General features: G+C 42.7%; 1 protein-coding gene and 1 pseudogene across 3 annotated transcripts in view; one reads left to right on the forward strand and one right to left on the reverse strand.

Annotated features, from left to right (window-relative positions):
• Positions 1–6,580, forward strand: part of Baz1a (bromodomain adjacent to zinc finger domain 1A) — an 89,110-nt gene extending 82,530 nt beyond the window's left edge. For all 3 annotated transcript variants that reach the window (XM_034514037.2, XM_076941865.1, XM_076941866.1), the window contains 4 exons: positions 668–1,134; positions 3,927–4,069; positions 5,076–5,163; positions 5,636–6,580. In XM_034514037.2, coding sequence (XP_034369928.2) covers positions 668–1,134; positions 3,927–4,069; positions 5,076–5,163; positions 5,636–5,832 — 895 coding nt within the window. In that variant the 3' untranslated portion in view covers positions 5,833–6,580. The remainder of the gene's footprint in view (positions 1–667; positions 1,135–3,926; positions 4,070–5,075; positions 5,164–5,635) is intronic.
• On the reverse strand, positions 2,233–2,332 carry LOC117717460 (U6 spliceosomal RNA; annotated as a pseudogene).
• Positions 6,581–14,765: the final 8,185 nt, after the last annotated feature.

Below are 14,765 nucleotides of genomic sequence, written 5' to 3' on the forward strand. Positions count from 1 at the left end.
GCATTCCCAGCCCCCACATAAAAACTGGGTGTGGCAGCATACACCTCTCACCCCAGCCCTGGGATTTGGGGGTGTGGAGAAAGGCAGATCCAGGAGTTTCTAGCTGGTCTGGCCTGATTAGCCAATCCAGCCTTAGTGTAAGACCCTATCTCAGAAACCAGGTGGAGGGCAGAGGTAAGTTAGATCTGGTTTTGTATTTTCAGAATCAGAAAGTAGTAAAGAGGTTCTTGGCTTGGTCTTCATGAACCATAAGTTTGAGACCTACTTCATGTTAGCCATTGGCTAGCCTATCAGTCACCTCTGTCAGTGGTGATGGCACAGGGGAAACACAATGCAAGTTTAGTCCATTAGTTTCCTGTGTTTTTAGAGATATTGACTTGTCTCTTTACAGTTCTCCTGAGGATTTTATTAGTTTATCACAATTCAAGACCTGATACTGTGTGTGTGTGTGTGTGTGTGTGTGTGTGAGAGAGAGAGAGAGAGAGAGAGAGAGAGAGAGAGAGAGAGAGAGAGAGAAAGAAAGGAGAGAGAGGGAGAGAGGGAGGGAAAGATGAACTTATAGCCTAAGTTTATATGCAAAATTAATTTATGTACAACTCACTGATTAAGTACAAATAACCATATGTTCTTCATTGTTCATTATTATACTTTCTAACAATATTTGTAGCCCACCAAAACGAGGAAGACCCCAAGTTAGATTGCCAATTAAAACAAGAGGGAGATTTGGCCCTTCTTTCTCAAGTCGCAGCCAACGACAAGACCCTGGAAGATACCCTTCAAGGAGTCAGCAGAACACACCCAAAACCACTGCTTCTAAACCTGCTGGCAGAAACCTCAGGAAAACCAGATCTGCTCCTCCCACGGAAAGTCGATCTCTAAGAGTTGGCAGTCGCTCCACCCGCCACAGTCCTAATGCACTGCAAGCAGATGTGTTTGTGGAACTGCTTAGTCCTCGTGGGAAACGCAGAGTAAGGAAGAGTGCTGATAATACCCCAGAACACAGTCCCAGCTTCACTAACTTCAGGGTCAGCACCTCAAGATCAAGCGGACAGCTGATACCTTTAAATTCTGCTGAAAGACTTTCTCTCCAGGATAGTGAGTCTAAGAGAAGAGGCAGGAAAAGACCATCTACAGGTATGAGATCTAACTTACAGTCTTCCTCACCTAAGAAAACTTGAGTCCTTTATGAGTTTTTAAAAGCTGTTCCTATGATACAGAACAGTCTCATCTAAAGCATACATCATTAAAGAGGCAGCTATTGCTAAGTAAAGGCAAAGTATGACAGTGGTCTCTACTGGCACAGGGCAATGTACTGACTTTGAAAGTAACATGCTTGTATTCATGTGTGGAGGCCAGAGGAAGCATAAGCCACTACCCCTGGCCTTTTACACGAGTGCTAGGGACCAAACTGGAATCTTCATGTTTGCCCAGCAGGCGCTTACCAAAGAGCCGTCTCCTTAGCCCTTAATACATGAGAAAAACAAAAATGTATACAGATTCCTGCTGAAGGTCAGAGGATCTTGGGTGTCATTACGGGCACTTGTGAGCCACCTGATAGAGGTGCTAGGAGCTGAGCCTGGGTCCTGATGGCTGGACATGCTCTTAGCCACAAGCCATCTCTCCAGTCCTAGTACTTATTCCATTGTTAATGGAGAGATTTAGTCAGTATTTGATGACTCAGTATAACAACACACATTTCAGAGCTAGGGATATATCCAGGTGGTAAGTGCTTTCATTCTTCCACTTCTCTCTCCCTCAGAACACACACAGTCATCACTAGACATGAACATTACCTTGTTCGATAAGATTACCCTCTGAAGCTGGACAGTGGTGGCACACGCATTTAATCCCAGCACTCAGGAGGCAGAGGCAGGAGGATCCCTGACTTCAAAGCCAGCCTGGTTTACAGAGTGAGCTCCAAGACAGTCAGGACCACCTAGTGAGACCCTGTCTCAAACAACAACAAAAAAGATTATCCTTTGCAACACTAGACTGGGTCGGGGCAGTCTTTTTTATGAAATGCTCAGTCAGTTTTTATTTATGAATTTTGTTTACAGTGATCTTTACATAATCATTTTTTTTTAAAATATGGAAATAGCATGGTGTGGTGATGCATATATTTTATCCCAGCATGCATGAGACAGGGACAAGCCGGTCTCTAGTTTACATATGGAGTTTCAAGCCAGCCAGAGATACCTTGTGAGATTCTGTATCCAAAGTAATAAACAAAAAACCTATATGAAATGTTTCACAAATGTTTGTGTCATCCTTGCACAGGGCCATGCTAATCTCTGTATTGTTTCAATTTTTCTATCTGTGCTGCTGAAAAGACTACCTAATGTTTAGTGGTTTGGTTTTTAGAGGGGGTGTGTGTTTAGTTTTTGGTTTGTTTTTTTGTTTTTCTTCTTGGGGGTTGTTGGTTGTTTTATTTGGTTGGCTTAAGGGGGTTGTTTTTTGGGGGGTTGGTTTGTCTTTTTGAGACAGGGTTTCTCTGTGTAGCCCTACCTGTAGCTCTATAGACCAGGCTGGCCTCCAGCTCACAGAGATCTGCATGCCCCTCTCTGCCTCTCTGCCTCTGGGATTAACGGTGTGAGCCACCACACCTGGCTCTGTTTTAATGCTTTTATTTTTTAAAATTCTGCAGAGAGGGGGCTGGTGAGATGGCACAGTAGGTAAAAGTCCATGCTTACAAGCCTGACCGCATGAGTTCAATCCCTAAACCTACACGGGAGAAGACAGCTGACCTCCACACGTGCTGAACTGCATAGCACAGACACACACACACACCACACAAAACAAATTTAAAACATAAAAGTAAATATTTTTTTAAAATTCTGTAATTTTTTTCTGGTTGCTGTCAAAATGTAACCTGAAATGAGAGGATGTGTGGGTCTATACAGCAAGGGATTTAAACCCCGAGCTCACGTATGAGCCATGCTGCACTCTAGATTTCACTGGGCCACCTAAGGGTTTTTGTAGCCCTAGGTGGACTGGAACTCCCAGAAATTCACTTGCATTTGCTTCCTGAGTGCTGAGCTGAGATGTAAGCCCACACCCTATTCAGGGTCTGTTCAAGAGCTAGTGGAGAACTGCTCAGTCTGACTTGTTTATTTTAAGAGTAGCTTGAGTAAAAGTGAGTAAGAACCCAAAACACCTTTTTGGAAAACTTCAAATCAAAAAGGAAATTAAAGAGTATTTGGCTCAGATTTCTATGTCTTTCAGAGTAAGTTAGGTGGGCTGAGGAGGTAGGCCAGCCTACAGTGCTTGAAACCCAAGCATTAGCATCAGGAGTTTAGAACCCATGTCAATATGGCAGGGGAATTAGGGGCCGGGCCCACCTATAACACTTGAGCCCACAGGGCCAACACAAGGCATCCCAAGCCAGCCAGCCACCGCACTGTGTCAGTGAGCCTGATAAACCATGCCCTGTACACACACATGCAGGCATGCAGCCATACACTGACACCACAGACACTTGTACACACACATGCAGGCATGCAGCCATTCACTGACACCGCAGACACTTGTTCACACACATGCAGGTATGCAGCCATACACTGACACCACAGACACTTGTACACACACATGCAGGCATGCAGCCATACACTGACACCACAGACACTTGTACACACACATGCAGGCATGCAGCCATTCACTGACACCGCAGACACTTGTTCACACACATGCAGGTATGCAGCCATACACTGACACCGCAGACACTTGTACACACACATGCAGGCATGCAGCCATACACTGACACCGCAGACACTTGTACACACACATGCAGGCATGCAGCCATACACTGACACCACAGACACTTGAGAGGCAAGAATCTCAGTGTAAAGTGTGGCTTGTACTTCTGTAACCAGCTTAACTGATAGTCAGTATTTTGCTTTGATACTGCCTAAAATGTCTTACTCATTCAGAGTCATCTCCTGTACCACTGAATCGAAGAAGTTCTGGCCGACAAGGAGGTGTCCATGAATTGTCTGCTTTTGAACAACTTGTTGTGGAACTGGTACGGCATGATGATAGCTGGCCCTTTCTGAAACTTGTTTCTAAAATCCAGGTAATAATATTTATCTAACCAGACTCTACAGACTATGCTTATATTACCTGATTTACATTTATATGATATGATATGATGTCGTCTTTATGGAAACTTTGATAGATGATTAAGCTGCCATGTGAGTGTTGGGACTTGAACCCAGGTCCTTTGGAAAAGCAGCCGGTGCTCTTTACCAAGTCATATTAGCTTCGACTTTGAGATTTCCAGAGCAAGAATCTGAAGGATTAATATAGAATAACATGTAGTTATTTAAGAATTACATCTTAAAATTAGTTTGTTTTGTGCGTACACTCCACCAGTTGAGTGGTGAAGACAGGACAGAGTGACCCCACCGTGAGTTAGAAATCAGGTCATCAGCAGCAGTCTTAGTAGCAAGAGTCTGCCCAACCTCTACCCCGAGGCGTCTTACTGGGCTGGATTTGGAGGTTTTTATTTATTTGTTTGTTTTTAAAGATTTATTTATTTTTCATGTATGTGAGTGCACTGTCACTTTCTTCAGACACCAGAAGAGGGCACTGGATCCCATTACAGATGGTTGTGAGCCGCCATGTGGTTGCTGGGATTGAACTCAGATCACCTGGAAGAGCAGTCAGTGCTCTTAACCACTGATCGTCTCACCTGCCCAGGTTTTGTTTTTATTCAAACAACCTAGTCTGGCCTAAAGTTTCCTCTGTAGCTGAATATAGCCATGAACTCCAGCTTTAATGTTTCATAGATGGTTTTTGTCACTGATTAAGTAAACATTGTCACATTTTATTCATTACCATAGATGCAGTAATGCTCACTAATAAATATGGGCATATAAGGTTTTTTCCTTTCATAATAAATTACATTTATGATGGCATCAAACAGGCTTCTACATCATTATAATGACTCAAAATATGTGACGTATTTTAATAGAGTAATAGTATTCAAAAGTTGATATTGTTGCTTTTTCAGGTATAAAATTAATTTAACCATATATGTCCAGTAATCTCTTTGCACTATGAAATACTTTATTTTACAGGTCCCAGACTACTATGACATCATTAAGAAGCCCATTGCCTTAAATATAATTCGAGAAAAAGTAAATAAATGTGAATATAAATTAGCATGTGAGTAAATGATCATTTCTTTTTCAGTGCTTTTAAGAGATGTTGCTGTTTTTGTTTTGTTTCAATGGTGTGCATTAGTGTGGGTGGCTGTTTGCCCGTGAGGTCCCTCAAATGCTTATTACTACACACTGAGGTGGAAGATGGATTGGATTAAATCGTTAGAGATATTCTAGAGTCTGGTCTTAGTGGAAGAAGTTTTTTGGTTTTGATGCAGTTATTAATCATAGGCCTCGTAGAAAGTGAAGCAAGGGCTCTGTCCCTGCAGCCAAGAGTTGTGTAAACACATAATGAATGTAAGCCATGGGTTCTCCAAAACAATTTAAAATATTTATAATTGAACAATTTTAAGCTTAAATTCTGTTACCTTGTTTCAGTCTCTTCTGGATTCCCTTTTCTTAATAAGTTAGTATATAAACAAAACTTGTTTCTGATGTGTTTACTTTTATCCCTAATCTTGTTTTTCTCTCTCCAGCTGAGTTTATTGATGATATTGAGTTAATGTTTTCAAACTGCTTTGAATACAACCCTCGGAACACAAGTGAAGCGAAAGCTGGAACTCGGCTTCAAGCATTTTTTCATATTCAAGCTCAAAAGCTTGGACTCCATGTCTCACCCAGTGATGTGGACCAGGTTAGCATGCCACTCGCTGCAAAGAAGTCACGGATCTAATTTTGTCCTTCTAAAGGCTATACGTGAAGAAAAACATGAATCGTTCATGAAAATGGAACATTAAATCATGCTCTAAAGCAGATACGTGTATAAAGCAATAACAGCTGGTTGAGCACATCCAAGTGTGGCCTGCACTATATTCTCAATTTACTATAAGCACTCAGGAGAATGTAGGAAAGACTTCCTTTGCTACAGTTTTTGTTCAGTATCTACTAAGTTTTATAGATGTATTGGGTACAGCACTGGTTTACAGAGGCTTTTGTACATTTTGAATCATTCATGTGTTCAGGTATCTTGGAAAATATTTTTTCATCTATGATTTATTTTGTCATTGAGCTTTAGGGGTTTCAGTAGTAAGGAGGCTTTGTCTCCACAGTGAGTCTTCCAGACCACAGCTTAGAGAATGTGTCCTAAGACTGTTTATGAGCACATGGTTTCAACACTACACGTGAATGAATTCAACTCTCTAGCTCTGATGTGCTGTAGCCAGTGCCGACTGAATTTATTAACTAGATATTTATTTAGCATTCAAAGTCATTTGTGAATTTGTTTTGTATTTATAAAATTTATACTTGGAAAATGTTCTTTAATTTTTTTAAACATTTGACTATGTTTTTGTTTTATTTCTCGACCAGTCTTAATGATTTAAAAATAAAAATGTCACCCTCTCTAACAGTTCTGTTTTACAATGATAAGTTTCTGTGTACAACTTTTCTAAGTGTGCAAATAAAATGATACATTTTTTCAAGTTTTCTGCATTCTGAAGTCTTTGCAAATTAAAATCAGACTTTTGTCTATTTATATATAGAGATCATAAAAACCATACAGACAGTGTTCATTGTCTGGGCAAACTATGCCTCTGGTTGGTGGCAGTGATCATCTTGCAGATCTCACTGAGAGGAGAGGAAGCATGTTAAATCCTGAGATTGCAGACATGTATCACTGCCTGACTCCGAACAAAGCCTTGATTTCAGTCGTCTCGGTGGTAGAGACCTGGAATCTTAGCATTCTGTATGCTTGAGCAAGAGGATCACAAGTTCAGAGCCAGCCTGCATGGGCTGCACAGTGAGAACTTGCCTCCTGTAGTTTGAATGAAAATGTTGCCCGTGGGCTCTGTATTTGAACACGAGGTCAAGTAGCTTTTGTAAGGGGAGGCTTAAGAAATGTGCCCTGAGCTGGGTGATGGTTGTCCGTGCCTTTAACCCCAGCATCCACAGAGTGAGTTCTGGACATTGAGGGCTACACAGATAAATCCTGTCTCAAAAAGCCCTTGCATGGGAGCACGTGTACACACACACAGGAAGAGGAGGAAGAAAAGAAAGAAACTGTGGCCTTGCTGGAGGAAGCAAATCACTAGGGGTGGGGCTTTTTCTACTCGAAGTTTGTTCCCCCTGCTTCAAATACCTGCTGTGAGCTGTTTCCTATGCCTGCTGCCAAAGTTATGTCATGGTGGGTCCTAAGTAACCTCTTATATAAATTGCTTTGGCCATGGTATTAAATCACAGCAATAGAAAAGTACTGATACAGTGACCTTTTTTTTTTTAATTGATTACTATTGCAAAGAATGCTTGATGGGAAAGAAGCCAAAACATCCTACTGTGTGTGCCTGGCCCCTTATTGTCAAGGTTGGTAGTCTTTGTACCTAAACTGTGAATTTTTTTTTTTTTTTTTTTTTTTGGTTTTTCGAGACAGGGTTTCTCTGAGTAGCTCTGGCTGTCCTGGAACTCACTCTGTAGACCAGGCTAGCTCAGAAATCCGCCTGCCTCTGCCTCCCAAGTGCTGGGATTAAAGGCATGCGCCACCACTGCCTGTGGCAGTGTAAAATGAAATAGCAGTGTGAAATGCTTTTTGTGTTAAATAAACCAATTGTGCAAGATTTTTTTGGTTTATCCATTTTTCATTTGTTTTTCTTTTTTTCTTCAAAGATTTATTATATTTATATGAGTGCACTGTAGATGTCTTCAGACACACCAGAAGAAGGCATCAGATCTCATTACAGATGGTTGTGAGCCACCACATGGTTGCTGGGAATTGAACTCAGGACCTCTGGAAGAGCAGTCAGTGCTCTTAACCACTGAGCCATCTCTCCAGCTCCATTTTTCAGAAGTTAAAACTCAGGTCAATTTTTTTTTTTAATTCATTCAGGTACCTTTAGGAAGATGTAAATACAGTTTTATCTTTGTGGAGAGCATAAAAGGTCAAATAGAGGGGAAATAGAGTGAAGATTTTATACATATATACATATATACATATATACATACATACATACATACATACATACATACGTACATACCGGTCATCAAATAACAAGCTATCTCACTTTCTAGGAAGTTACAAAACAATGGTTGGCATATAGTCATGATCTGGCTTTTCATTTTGTACCCCAGCCTTCTTTCAAGCACTAGAGACCGAGCTTGGGCCTTACACGTGGCTAGGCAGGTGACACTGAGTTCCAGCCAGCCCCTCGTCTGCCTTGTGAGTTGTAGGTAGTTGTAGGGCACAGCTGTGTGGCACAGTTTTACCTAGTGCTGTCAGCTTGTATGCTGAAATGTGTGAGTCCTGGAAAGGAGCTAGCTTCTGAGCTGTGATTTGCAGCTGTGTCCCCTGGGTGACATATGCAAAAGTGTGAGAACATGGGGTGCTTGTGTCTCACTTTGTCTTACTGTGTGTGTGGACACACATTTCAGCCTGGGTGGAGGTCAGAGGGCAATGCTAGGGAATGGTTCCAGAGATTGAATTCAGGATTGCTTGCAAGTGTCCTTACCCTTCAAACCACAGCACTGGCCCTATGTTTGTTATTTGAGACAAGGTCTTACTCTTCAGCTGAGGCTGTCCTGGAATTCACTATGTGTAGCCCAAGTAGGTCTCAAATTCATGGCACTCCTACCTCAGCCTCCTGAGTTGCCAGGATTGTAGGAGTAAGTTATCAGACCCAGCAGGAAACAGACGCTTAATACCCATATAGCTTTGAAGGTATCAATTCTGCCAATATAAATTTGTACTCTAATTCACTGTCCATGTTAAGAATATTCTACCTTTATTTTAGAGAAAAAAGTAGAAGATTGCACACCCTGATTACATTGGTTTTAGAAAAATGACAGACTGCTTCAGTTAGTTTTAGTAACAGCATGAGGAAGGTTCCACTTAACCTGTATCTCACATTAGCCATTGTGCTTGCCATTCAAGAGAACATGTGGTAGAGAAGAGCAGAAAATAAATGCAGGGCCATCTGTACAAGTAATGCATGAGCATGTCAGAGATGCGGGACCATCAGTATACAGGTAATGCATGAGCATGTCAGAGATGCGGGACCATCAGTATACAGGTAATGCATGAGCATGTCAGAGATGCAGGACCATCAGTATACAGGTAATGTATTAACATGTCAGAGATACAGGACCATCAGTAAACAGGTAATGCACTAGCATGTCAGAGATGCGGGACCATCAGTATACAGGTAATGCACTAACATGTCAGAGATGCAGGACCATCAGTATACAGGTAATATATTAACATTAGTAGTTACATCATTATTTTTCTTGATAGCAACTTTGTTTTGAAAGATAATAAATCTTGCTCCCAAAAACTGTTTGAGAAAACATTTAGAATATATAAGTTGAAATTTTTAATTTACATTTGTAAATTGAAAAATTATAACCAATGAGAAGATCCAGCAGGGAAGTGCTTGCCTCTGCCCAATAACCTTAGTTTAATCTCTAGACCATAAGAGAACAAACTCCAAAAGGTAGTCCTATGACCTCCACAAATACATCATAATCACAGAGTGATTTTAAAAGTAAACTTGTGAGGCATGGTCAAGTGCCTTTAATCCCAGCACCGAGGAGTCAGACAGAGGCAGATCTCTGAGTCTGAGACCAGGCTGGTCTACATACCAAGTTGAGGCCAGTCAGGTCTACACAGGTGAGATGCTGTCTTAAAAAAAAAAAAAAAAAAAAAAAAAGGTAAGATAGTGTATGGACTGGAGAGCTGTCTATGCAGTTAAGAGTTCTAGCAAAAGGACCCAAACTTAGTTCCCGGCACCTTTATCAGGCTGCTCACAACTACTTCAGCTGCAGGGGATCCAGCGCCCCCTTCTGGCCTCCATGGGTACATGAACCCAGTGTTCATATATGCACAATCTTCCTAATCTACAAACACATAAACTCAAAAGTTAAAATAAATCTTCTGAAAAGTAAGATCATTTAGGGGTTTGAGTATGTGTGTATTTTGAATAGGTCTTTTGTTATTTCTCTGTCCTGCTTTGCTTACAGGGTTTTTGCATGTAGCCCTGGCTGTCCTGGAACTCATAGGATACCAGCCTGACCTCGAACTCAGAGATCCAGCCTGCCTTTGCCTCTGAGTGCTGGGACTAAAGGCATGTGCCACCACCCTCTAGCTCTAAATAGGACTTTTAAATGTAACCTACTGTGTTGATCTGAATAGGAACAGTCCCCATGGGCTCATACATTTGAATGCTTGGTCATTAGGGAATGGTGCTACAGGGATGAGGACCTGCGGCCTTGTTGGAGGAAATGTGTCACTGGGGGTGTGGGGGGTGGGCTCTGGGTTTTAAAATGCTCAAGCCAGGCCTAGTGTATCTCTCCCTGCTGCCTTCCAATCCAGGCATAGAGCTCTCAGCTACCTCTACAGCACCAGGTCTGCCTGGATGCTGTCATGCTTCCTGCCTTGATGATAATGGACTGAACCTCTAAAACTATAAGCCAGCCCTAAATGTCTTTTATAACAGTTGCCTTGGTTATGGTGTCTCTTCACAGCAATGGAAACTCTAAGACAGATATTCACATTATGATTCATAACAGAAAATTTATATTTAAGTAGCAACAAAAAAAATTTATCGTTGGGGGACATCATCATGATATGAAGAACCCGTATTAGAGAGTCACATTAGGAAGGGTGAGAACCACTGATCCAGACAAACCAAAACTCAAAAAATCTAGAAACCCGTTTTGTACAGCAGAGAGTAGGGGGCCTCATTGCCACAGGTTTTGAGTTGGTAGACTCACGGTGTACAGTGTGGCCACAAGTGGTGGAACTGGAAAGACTATTAAGGGCTCACGTGTGCTAGGAATTCCAATAGATCAAAAGGATTCTAGCTTACTCTTCAAAGCAGAGCTAAAAAACCAACATCTGCCATACCAAAAAAAAAAAAAAAAAAAATCAGAAGCAGCTCTCTGCTCAAGCATGCATGTTACTTTGAAGAAAGAAGATATTTTAATTTGTTTTTGAAATGCATAGTATCTTAGGTAGGGTTTCCATTGCTGTGAAGAGACACCACGACCAAGGCAACTCTTATAAAGGACAACATTTAATTGGGGCTGGCTTACAGTTTCAGAGGCTCAGTCCATTATCATCAAGGCAGGAAGCATGGCAGCACCCAGGCAGACTAGGTGCTGGAGAAGAATCTGAGAGTTCTACATCTTGATCTGAAGGCATCTTCTGCAGGCAGGAAGAAAAGGGTGTCTTCTTCCCTGAGTGGAGCTTAAGCATAGAACCTCAAAGCCCACCCCCACAGTGACACACTTCCTCCAACAAGGCCATACCTAATAACGCCACTTCCATGGGCCAAGCATGATCAAACCATCACACACTCACATATGAGGTGCTTCAAATATGTGCATGCATTGTGTACACTAACGTGCATTGCCTCATTTTTTATGAGAACATTCAAAGTTTCTGGGGTTTTTTTGTTTGTTTGTCTCAATATGTAGCCCTAGCTGGACAGGGACTCACTATGTAAACCAGGATGGACTCAATCTCACAGAAACCCTCCTGCCTCTACATCTCTGGTGCTGGGATTTTAGTTGTGAGCCACCATGCCCAGCTATTAGAAATTCTTGAGACTATGTTAACAATATACTGTACAGTAGCTCTCCAAGCTTACTCTAACAGAAATGATGTGTCCTTTGATAAAAATCTCTCCCCAGACCTCTCATATGCCTGGTCCCCAAAACCCTGATGAGCCATCGTCTTTTTTTCTGACCTTGGAGATTAGCTCTACCACAGTCCCTGTGTGGCTGAGGTACACGGCACTCACCATCCTTCTGTACCTCACCCAGCTTACCTGACCATGCAGTCCGTGACATAACTCATCACAAATAACAGGATTTCCTTTGTCTCTAAAAAATACGTTTTATTATATGTATTGATTTGGGGCGGGGTGTTGTGTGGAGGTCAGAGTGCTTTTAGACACTGATTCTCTTCTACCATGTGGGTTGCAGGTGTCAAACTCATGACGTCCCACCTGGCAGGAAGTGCTTTTACATGCTGAGCCATCTTGCTGGCTGGCCCTTCTTTTTTCTGTGAGACTGAATAGTATTTCATTATGTGTGTGTATATGTATTTGTGTGTGCACAGTGGGCAGAGAGGGTACACACATGTCCTTAGACACATGGAGGCCAGAGGTTGTCATCAGTTTCTTCTTCAATCCGTCACCTATTCTCTTTTGAGACAAGTTCTCCGGAGACCTGGAGAGCACCCATTTGGTCAGGCTGAGTGGTCAGTGAGCTCCAGCAGTCTGCCCCTCTGCCTCACTGACAACGCAGGCACAGATGTGAACCCTTAGCCTGTCTTTTCACGTGGGTACTGGGAATCCAAACACTGGTCTTCATGCTTGCATGGCAAGCACTTACCAGCTAGCCATCTCTCCAGCCCTGTAAATCTTTAATAAACATCCAGTGCTTCTGAAAGGGTTAAAATGTTTCAAAACCTCCTAGCAGACTGAACAGAACCAAGAGTGCAGGTAAGCTTGGTCGTGTTTTAGGAACTTGGCTGACCACAAGATAGATGGCTGATTACGTACAGGCTCTTAGAGAATAGCCTATACAAAATGTTTCCCATGACTCTTCCTTGTACCCTGTCACAAACTGAATAATGGGCTGGGACTTTCCACAGGTGCTCTCCAATAACCCTCCTTTACTTCCCCTGGGTTATGGTTTCCCCCCTGAATTGTGGTTTTGGGTTTTAAATTCTCTCTGTCTCCAAAGCCCTGGGTGTGAGGAGCAGGTGCGCTCGAGCTCTGCTTCTTGGCAGTTTGCGCACTGTGCATTTTTCCCTAACTGAGCCACAATGCGCAAACTGGCTGCTACGCAGGATCGGGCAGCTTGAGGTGCACCAAAGAGGCATGCCCACGTGGCAGGTGCTGATTGGGATAGGCAGGGGTATTAAGAGAGATAGCAGAAGACCACCCAGAGAGATAAGAGAAGAGCCTTCTGAAAGAGAGGAGAGTAGGACCACCCAGAGAGATAACAGAAGACCACCCAGAGAGATAGGAGAAAGGCATCAGAGAGGGGAGAGATCAGAAAGGCATCCAGAGAAAGAGAGATAAGAAAAGGGCTTCCATAGAGAGAAAATGGTTAAGGATCCTGAATAAAACTGCATTGAGAAGAACTCCAAGTTGAGTCGTTCCTGTCTGCTGGTCGGATAGAGAAGCGACACCTGGGGTCAGACCCCACTGCCCCTACGTGGGTCATGGGTCTTGACCTCAGTATACTGATTAAAATATACCTCTTGCTGATTACATCAAGTTCGGTGTCTTGTGAGTTAATGGGTAGCCACAAATTCCTGAGGCTTGGGTGAGGTCCTCCCTTCCTGGGGGCCTTACACTTCCTTCTCTGCTTTATAAAAGAGAATGACCTTTGTTGTTAAAATTTGTGTTAGAAAGGATGATTCCTTGGGCTTGGAGAGACAGCTCAGTACTTAGGAGCACTTGCTAGAAAAACACACATTTAAATTAAACTTTTTCCCTTGCCAGTCAGTGGTGGCACATGCCTTTAACCCCAGAGACAGAAGGTTTTCTGTGAGATCAAGGCCAACCTGGTCTACAAAGTGAGTCCAGGGTCTAGGACAGCCAGAGGTACATAATGGCTGTCTGAAACAACAACAACATAAACCCTAAGACAAAGTCTTATGGTGTAACCCTGACTGACATGGACTCAAAAGGTGCCTCTCTGCCTCTCTCTGCCTCTCTCTGCCTCTGCCTCTGCCTCCCAAGTGCTGACAGTAAAAGCTTGTATACCACACCTAACCTTGAAAATAAATCTTTAAAAAAGAAAGTGTGATTTCACACAGCTGAAGCAACTGAGCTTGAGAAGAGCTTTCCTAAGACAAAGACCTTCATACAAACAATCCTTTTTCTAAACATCCTTATGATGATAAGTCATCAAAAACTTGTTCTCAGCCAGATGTGGTGGTGCACACCTTCAATCCTAGCCCCCAGGAGGAAGGAAGGCAGGAGATTCTCTGCAAATTCTAGGCCAGCCTGGTCTGTAAAGTGAGTTCCAGGAGAGCTAGAGCTATGTCTCAAAAAACAACAATAAGCAAAACAAATTGTCCTCTGGTCTTCTGTGACCAAGAGCTTAGAAAGGTGCAAAAACAGAACCTTTTGAGGGCCTGGCTGAAGACAGATTAGCAGTTAAAAGAACATACTGTTCTTGCAGAAAACTGGAGTTCAATCCCCAGCACCCGCGGTGTGTGGTTCACACTTTTTCTGGCCTCTAGGGCACCTGCGCCCATGTGCATATCCCTCCCCAGCACACACACACACACTCACACACACACACTTTTTCCTTTATTTGTCAGGATGTGCACCATGTGCATGCAGTGCTCTCCAAGGCCAGAAGATCCCATGGAGCTATAGGGTGCAGCTATATGGTGAGCTACCATCTGGGTCCTGGGAACCAAACCCAAGTAAGTCCTCTGGAATAGTAGCAAGTGTCCTTAACACTGAAACATCTCTCGGGCCATTCCCTGCCAACACATTAACCCCCCCCTTTTTTTTTTTTAAATAACAGAGTAAGTAAGATGGGGCTGGAGAGAGCTCAGCTGTTCAGAGCCCACACTGCTCTTTTTTTTTTTTTTTTTTTTTTTTGGTTTTTCGAGACAGGGTTTCTCTGTGTAGTCCTGGCTGTCCTGGA

Source organism: Arvicanthis niloticus, chromosome 11 (genome assembly GCF_011762505.2).
Source record: "Arvicanthis niloticus isolate mArvNil1 chromosome 11, mArvNil1.pat.X, whole genome shotgun sequence".
Classification (NCBI taxonomy): domain Eukaryota; kingdom Metazoa; phylum Chordata; class Mammalia; order Rodentia; family Muridae; genus Arvicanthis; species Arvicanthis niloticus.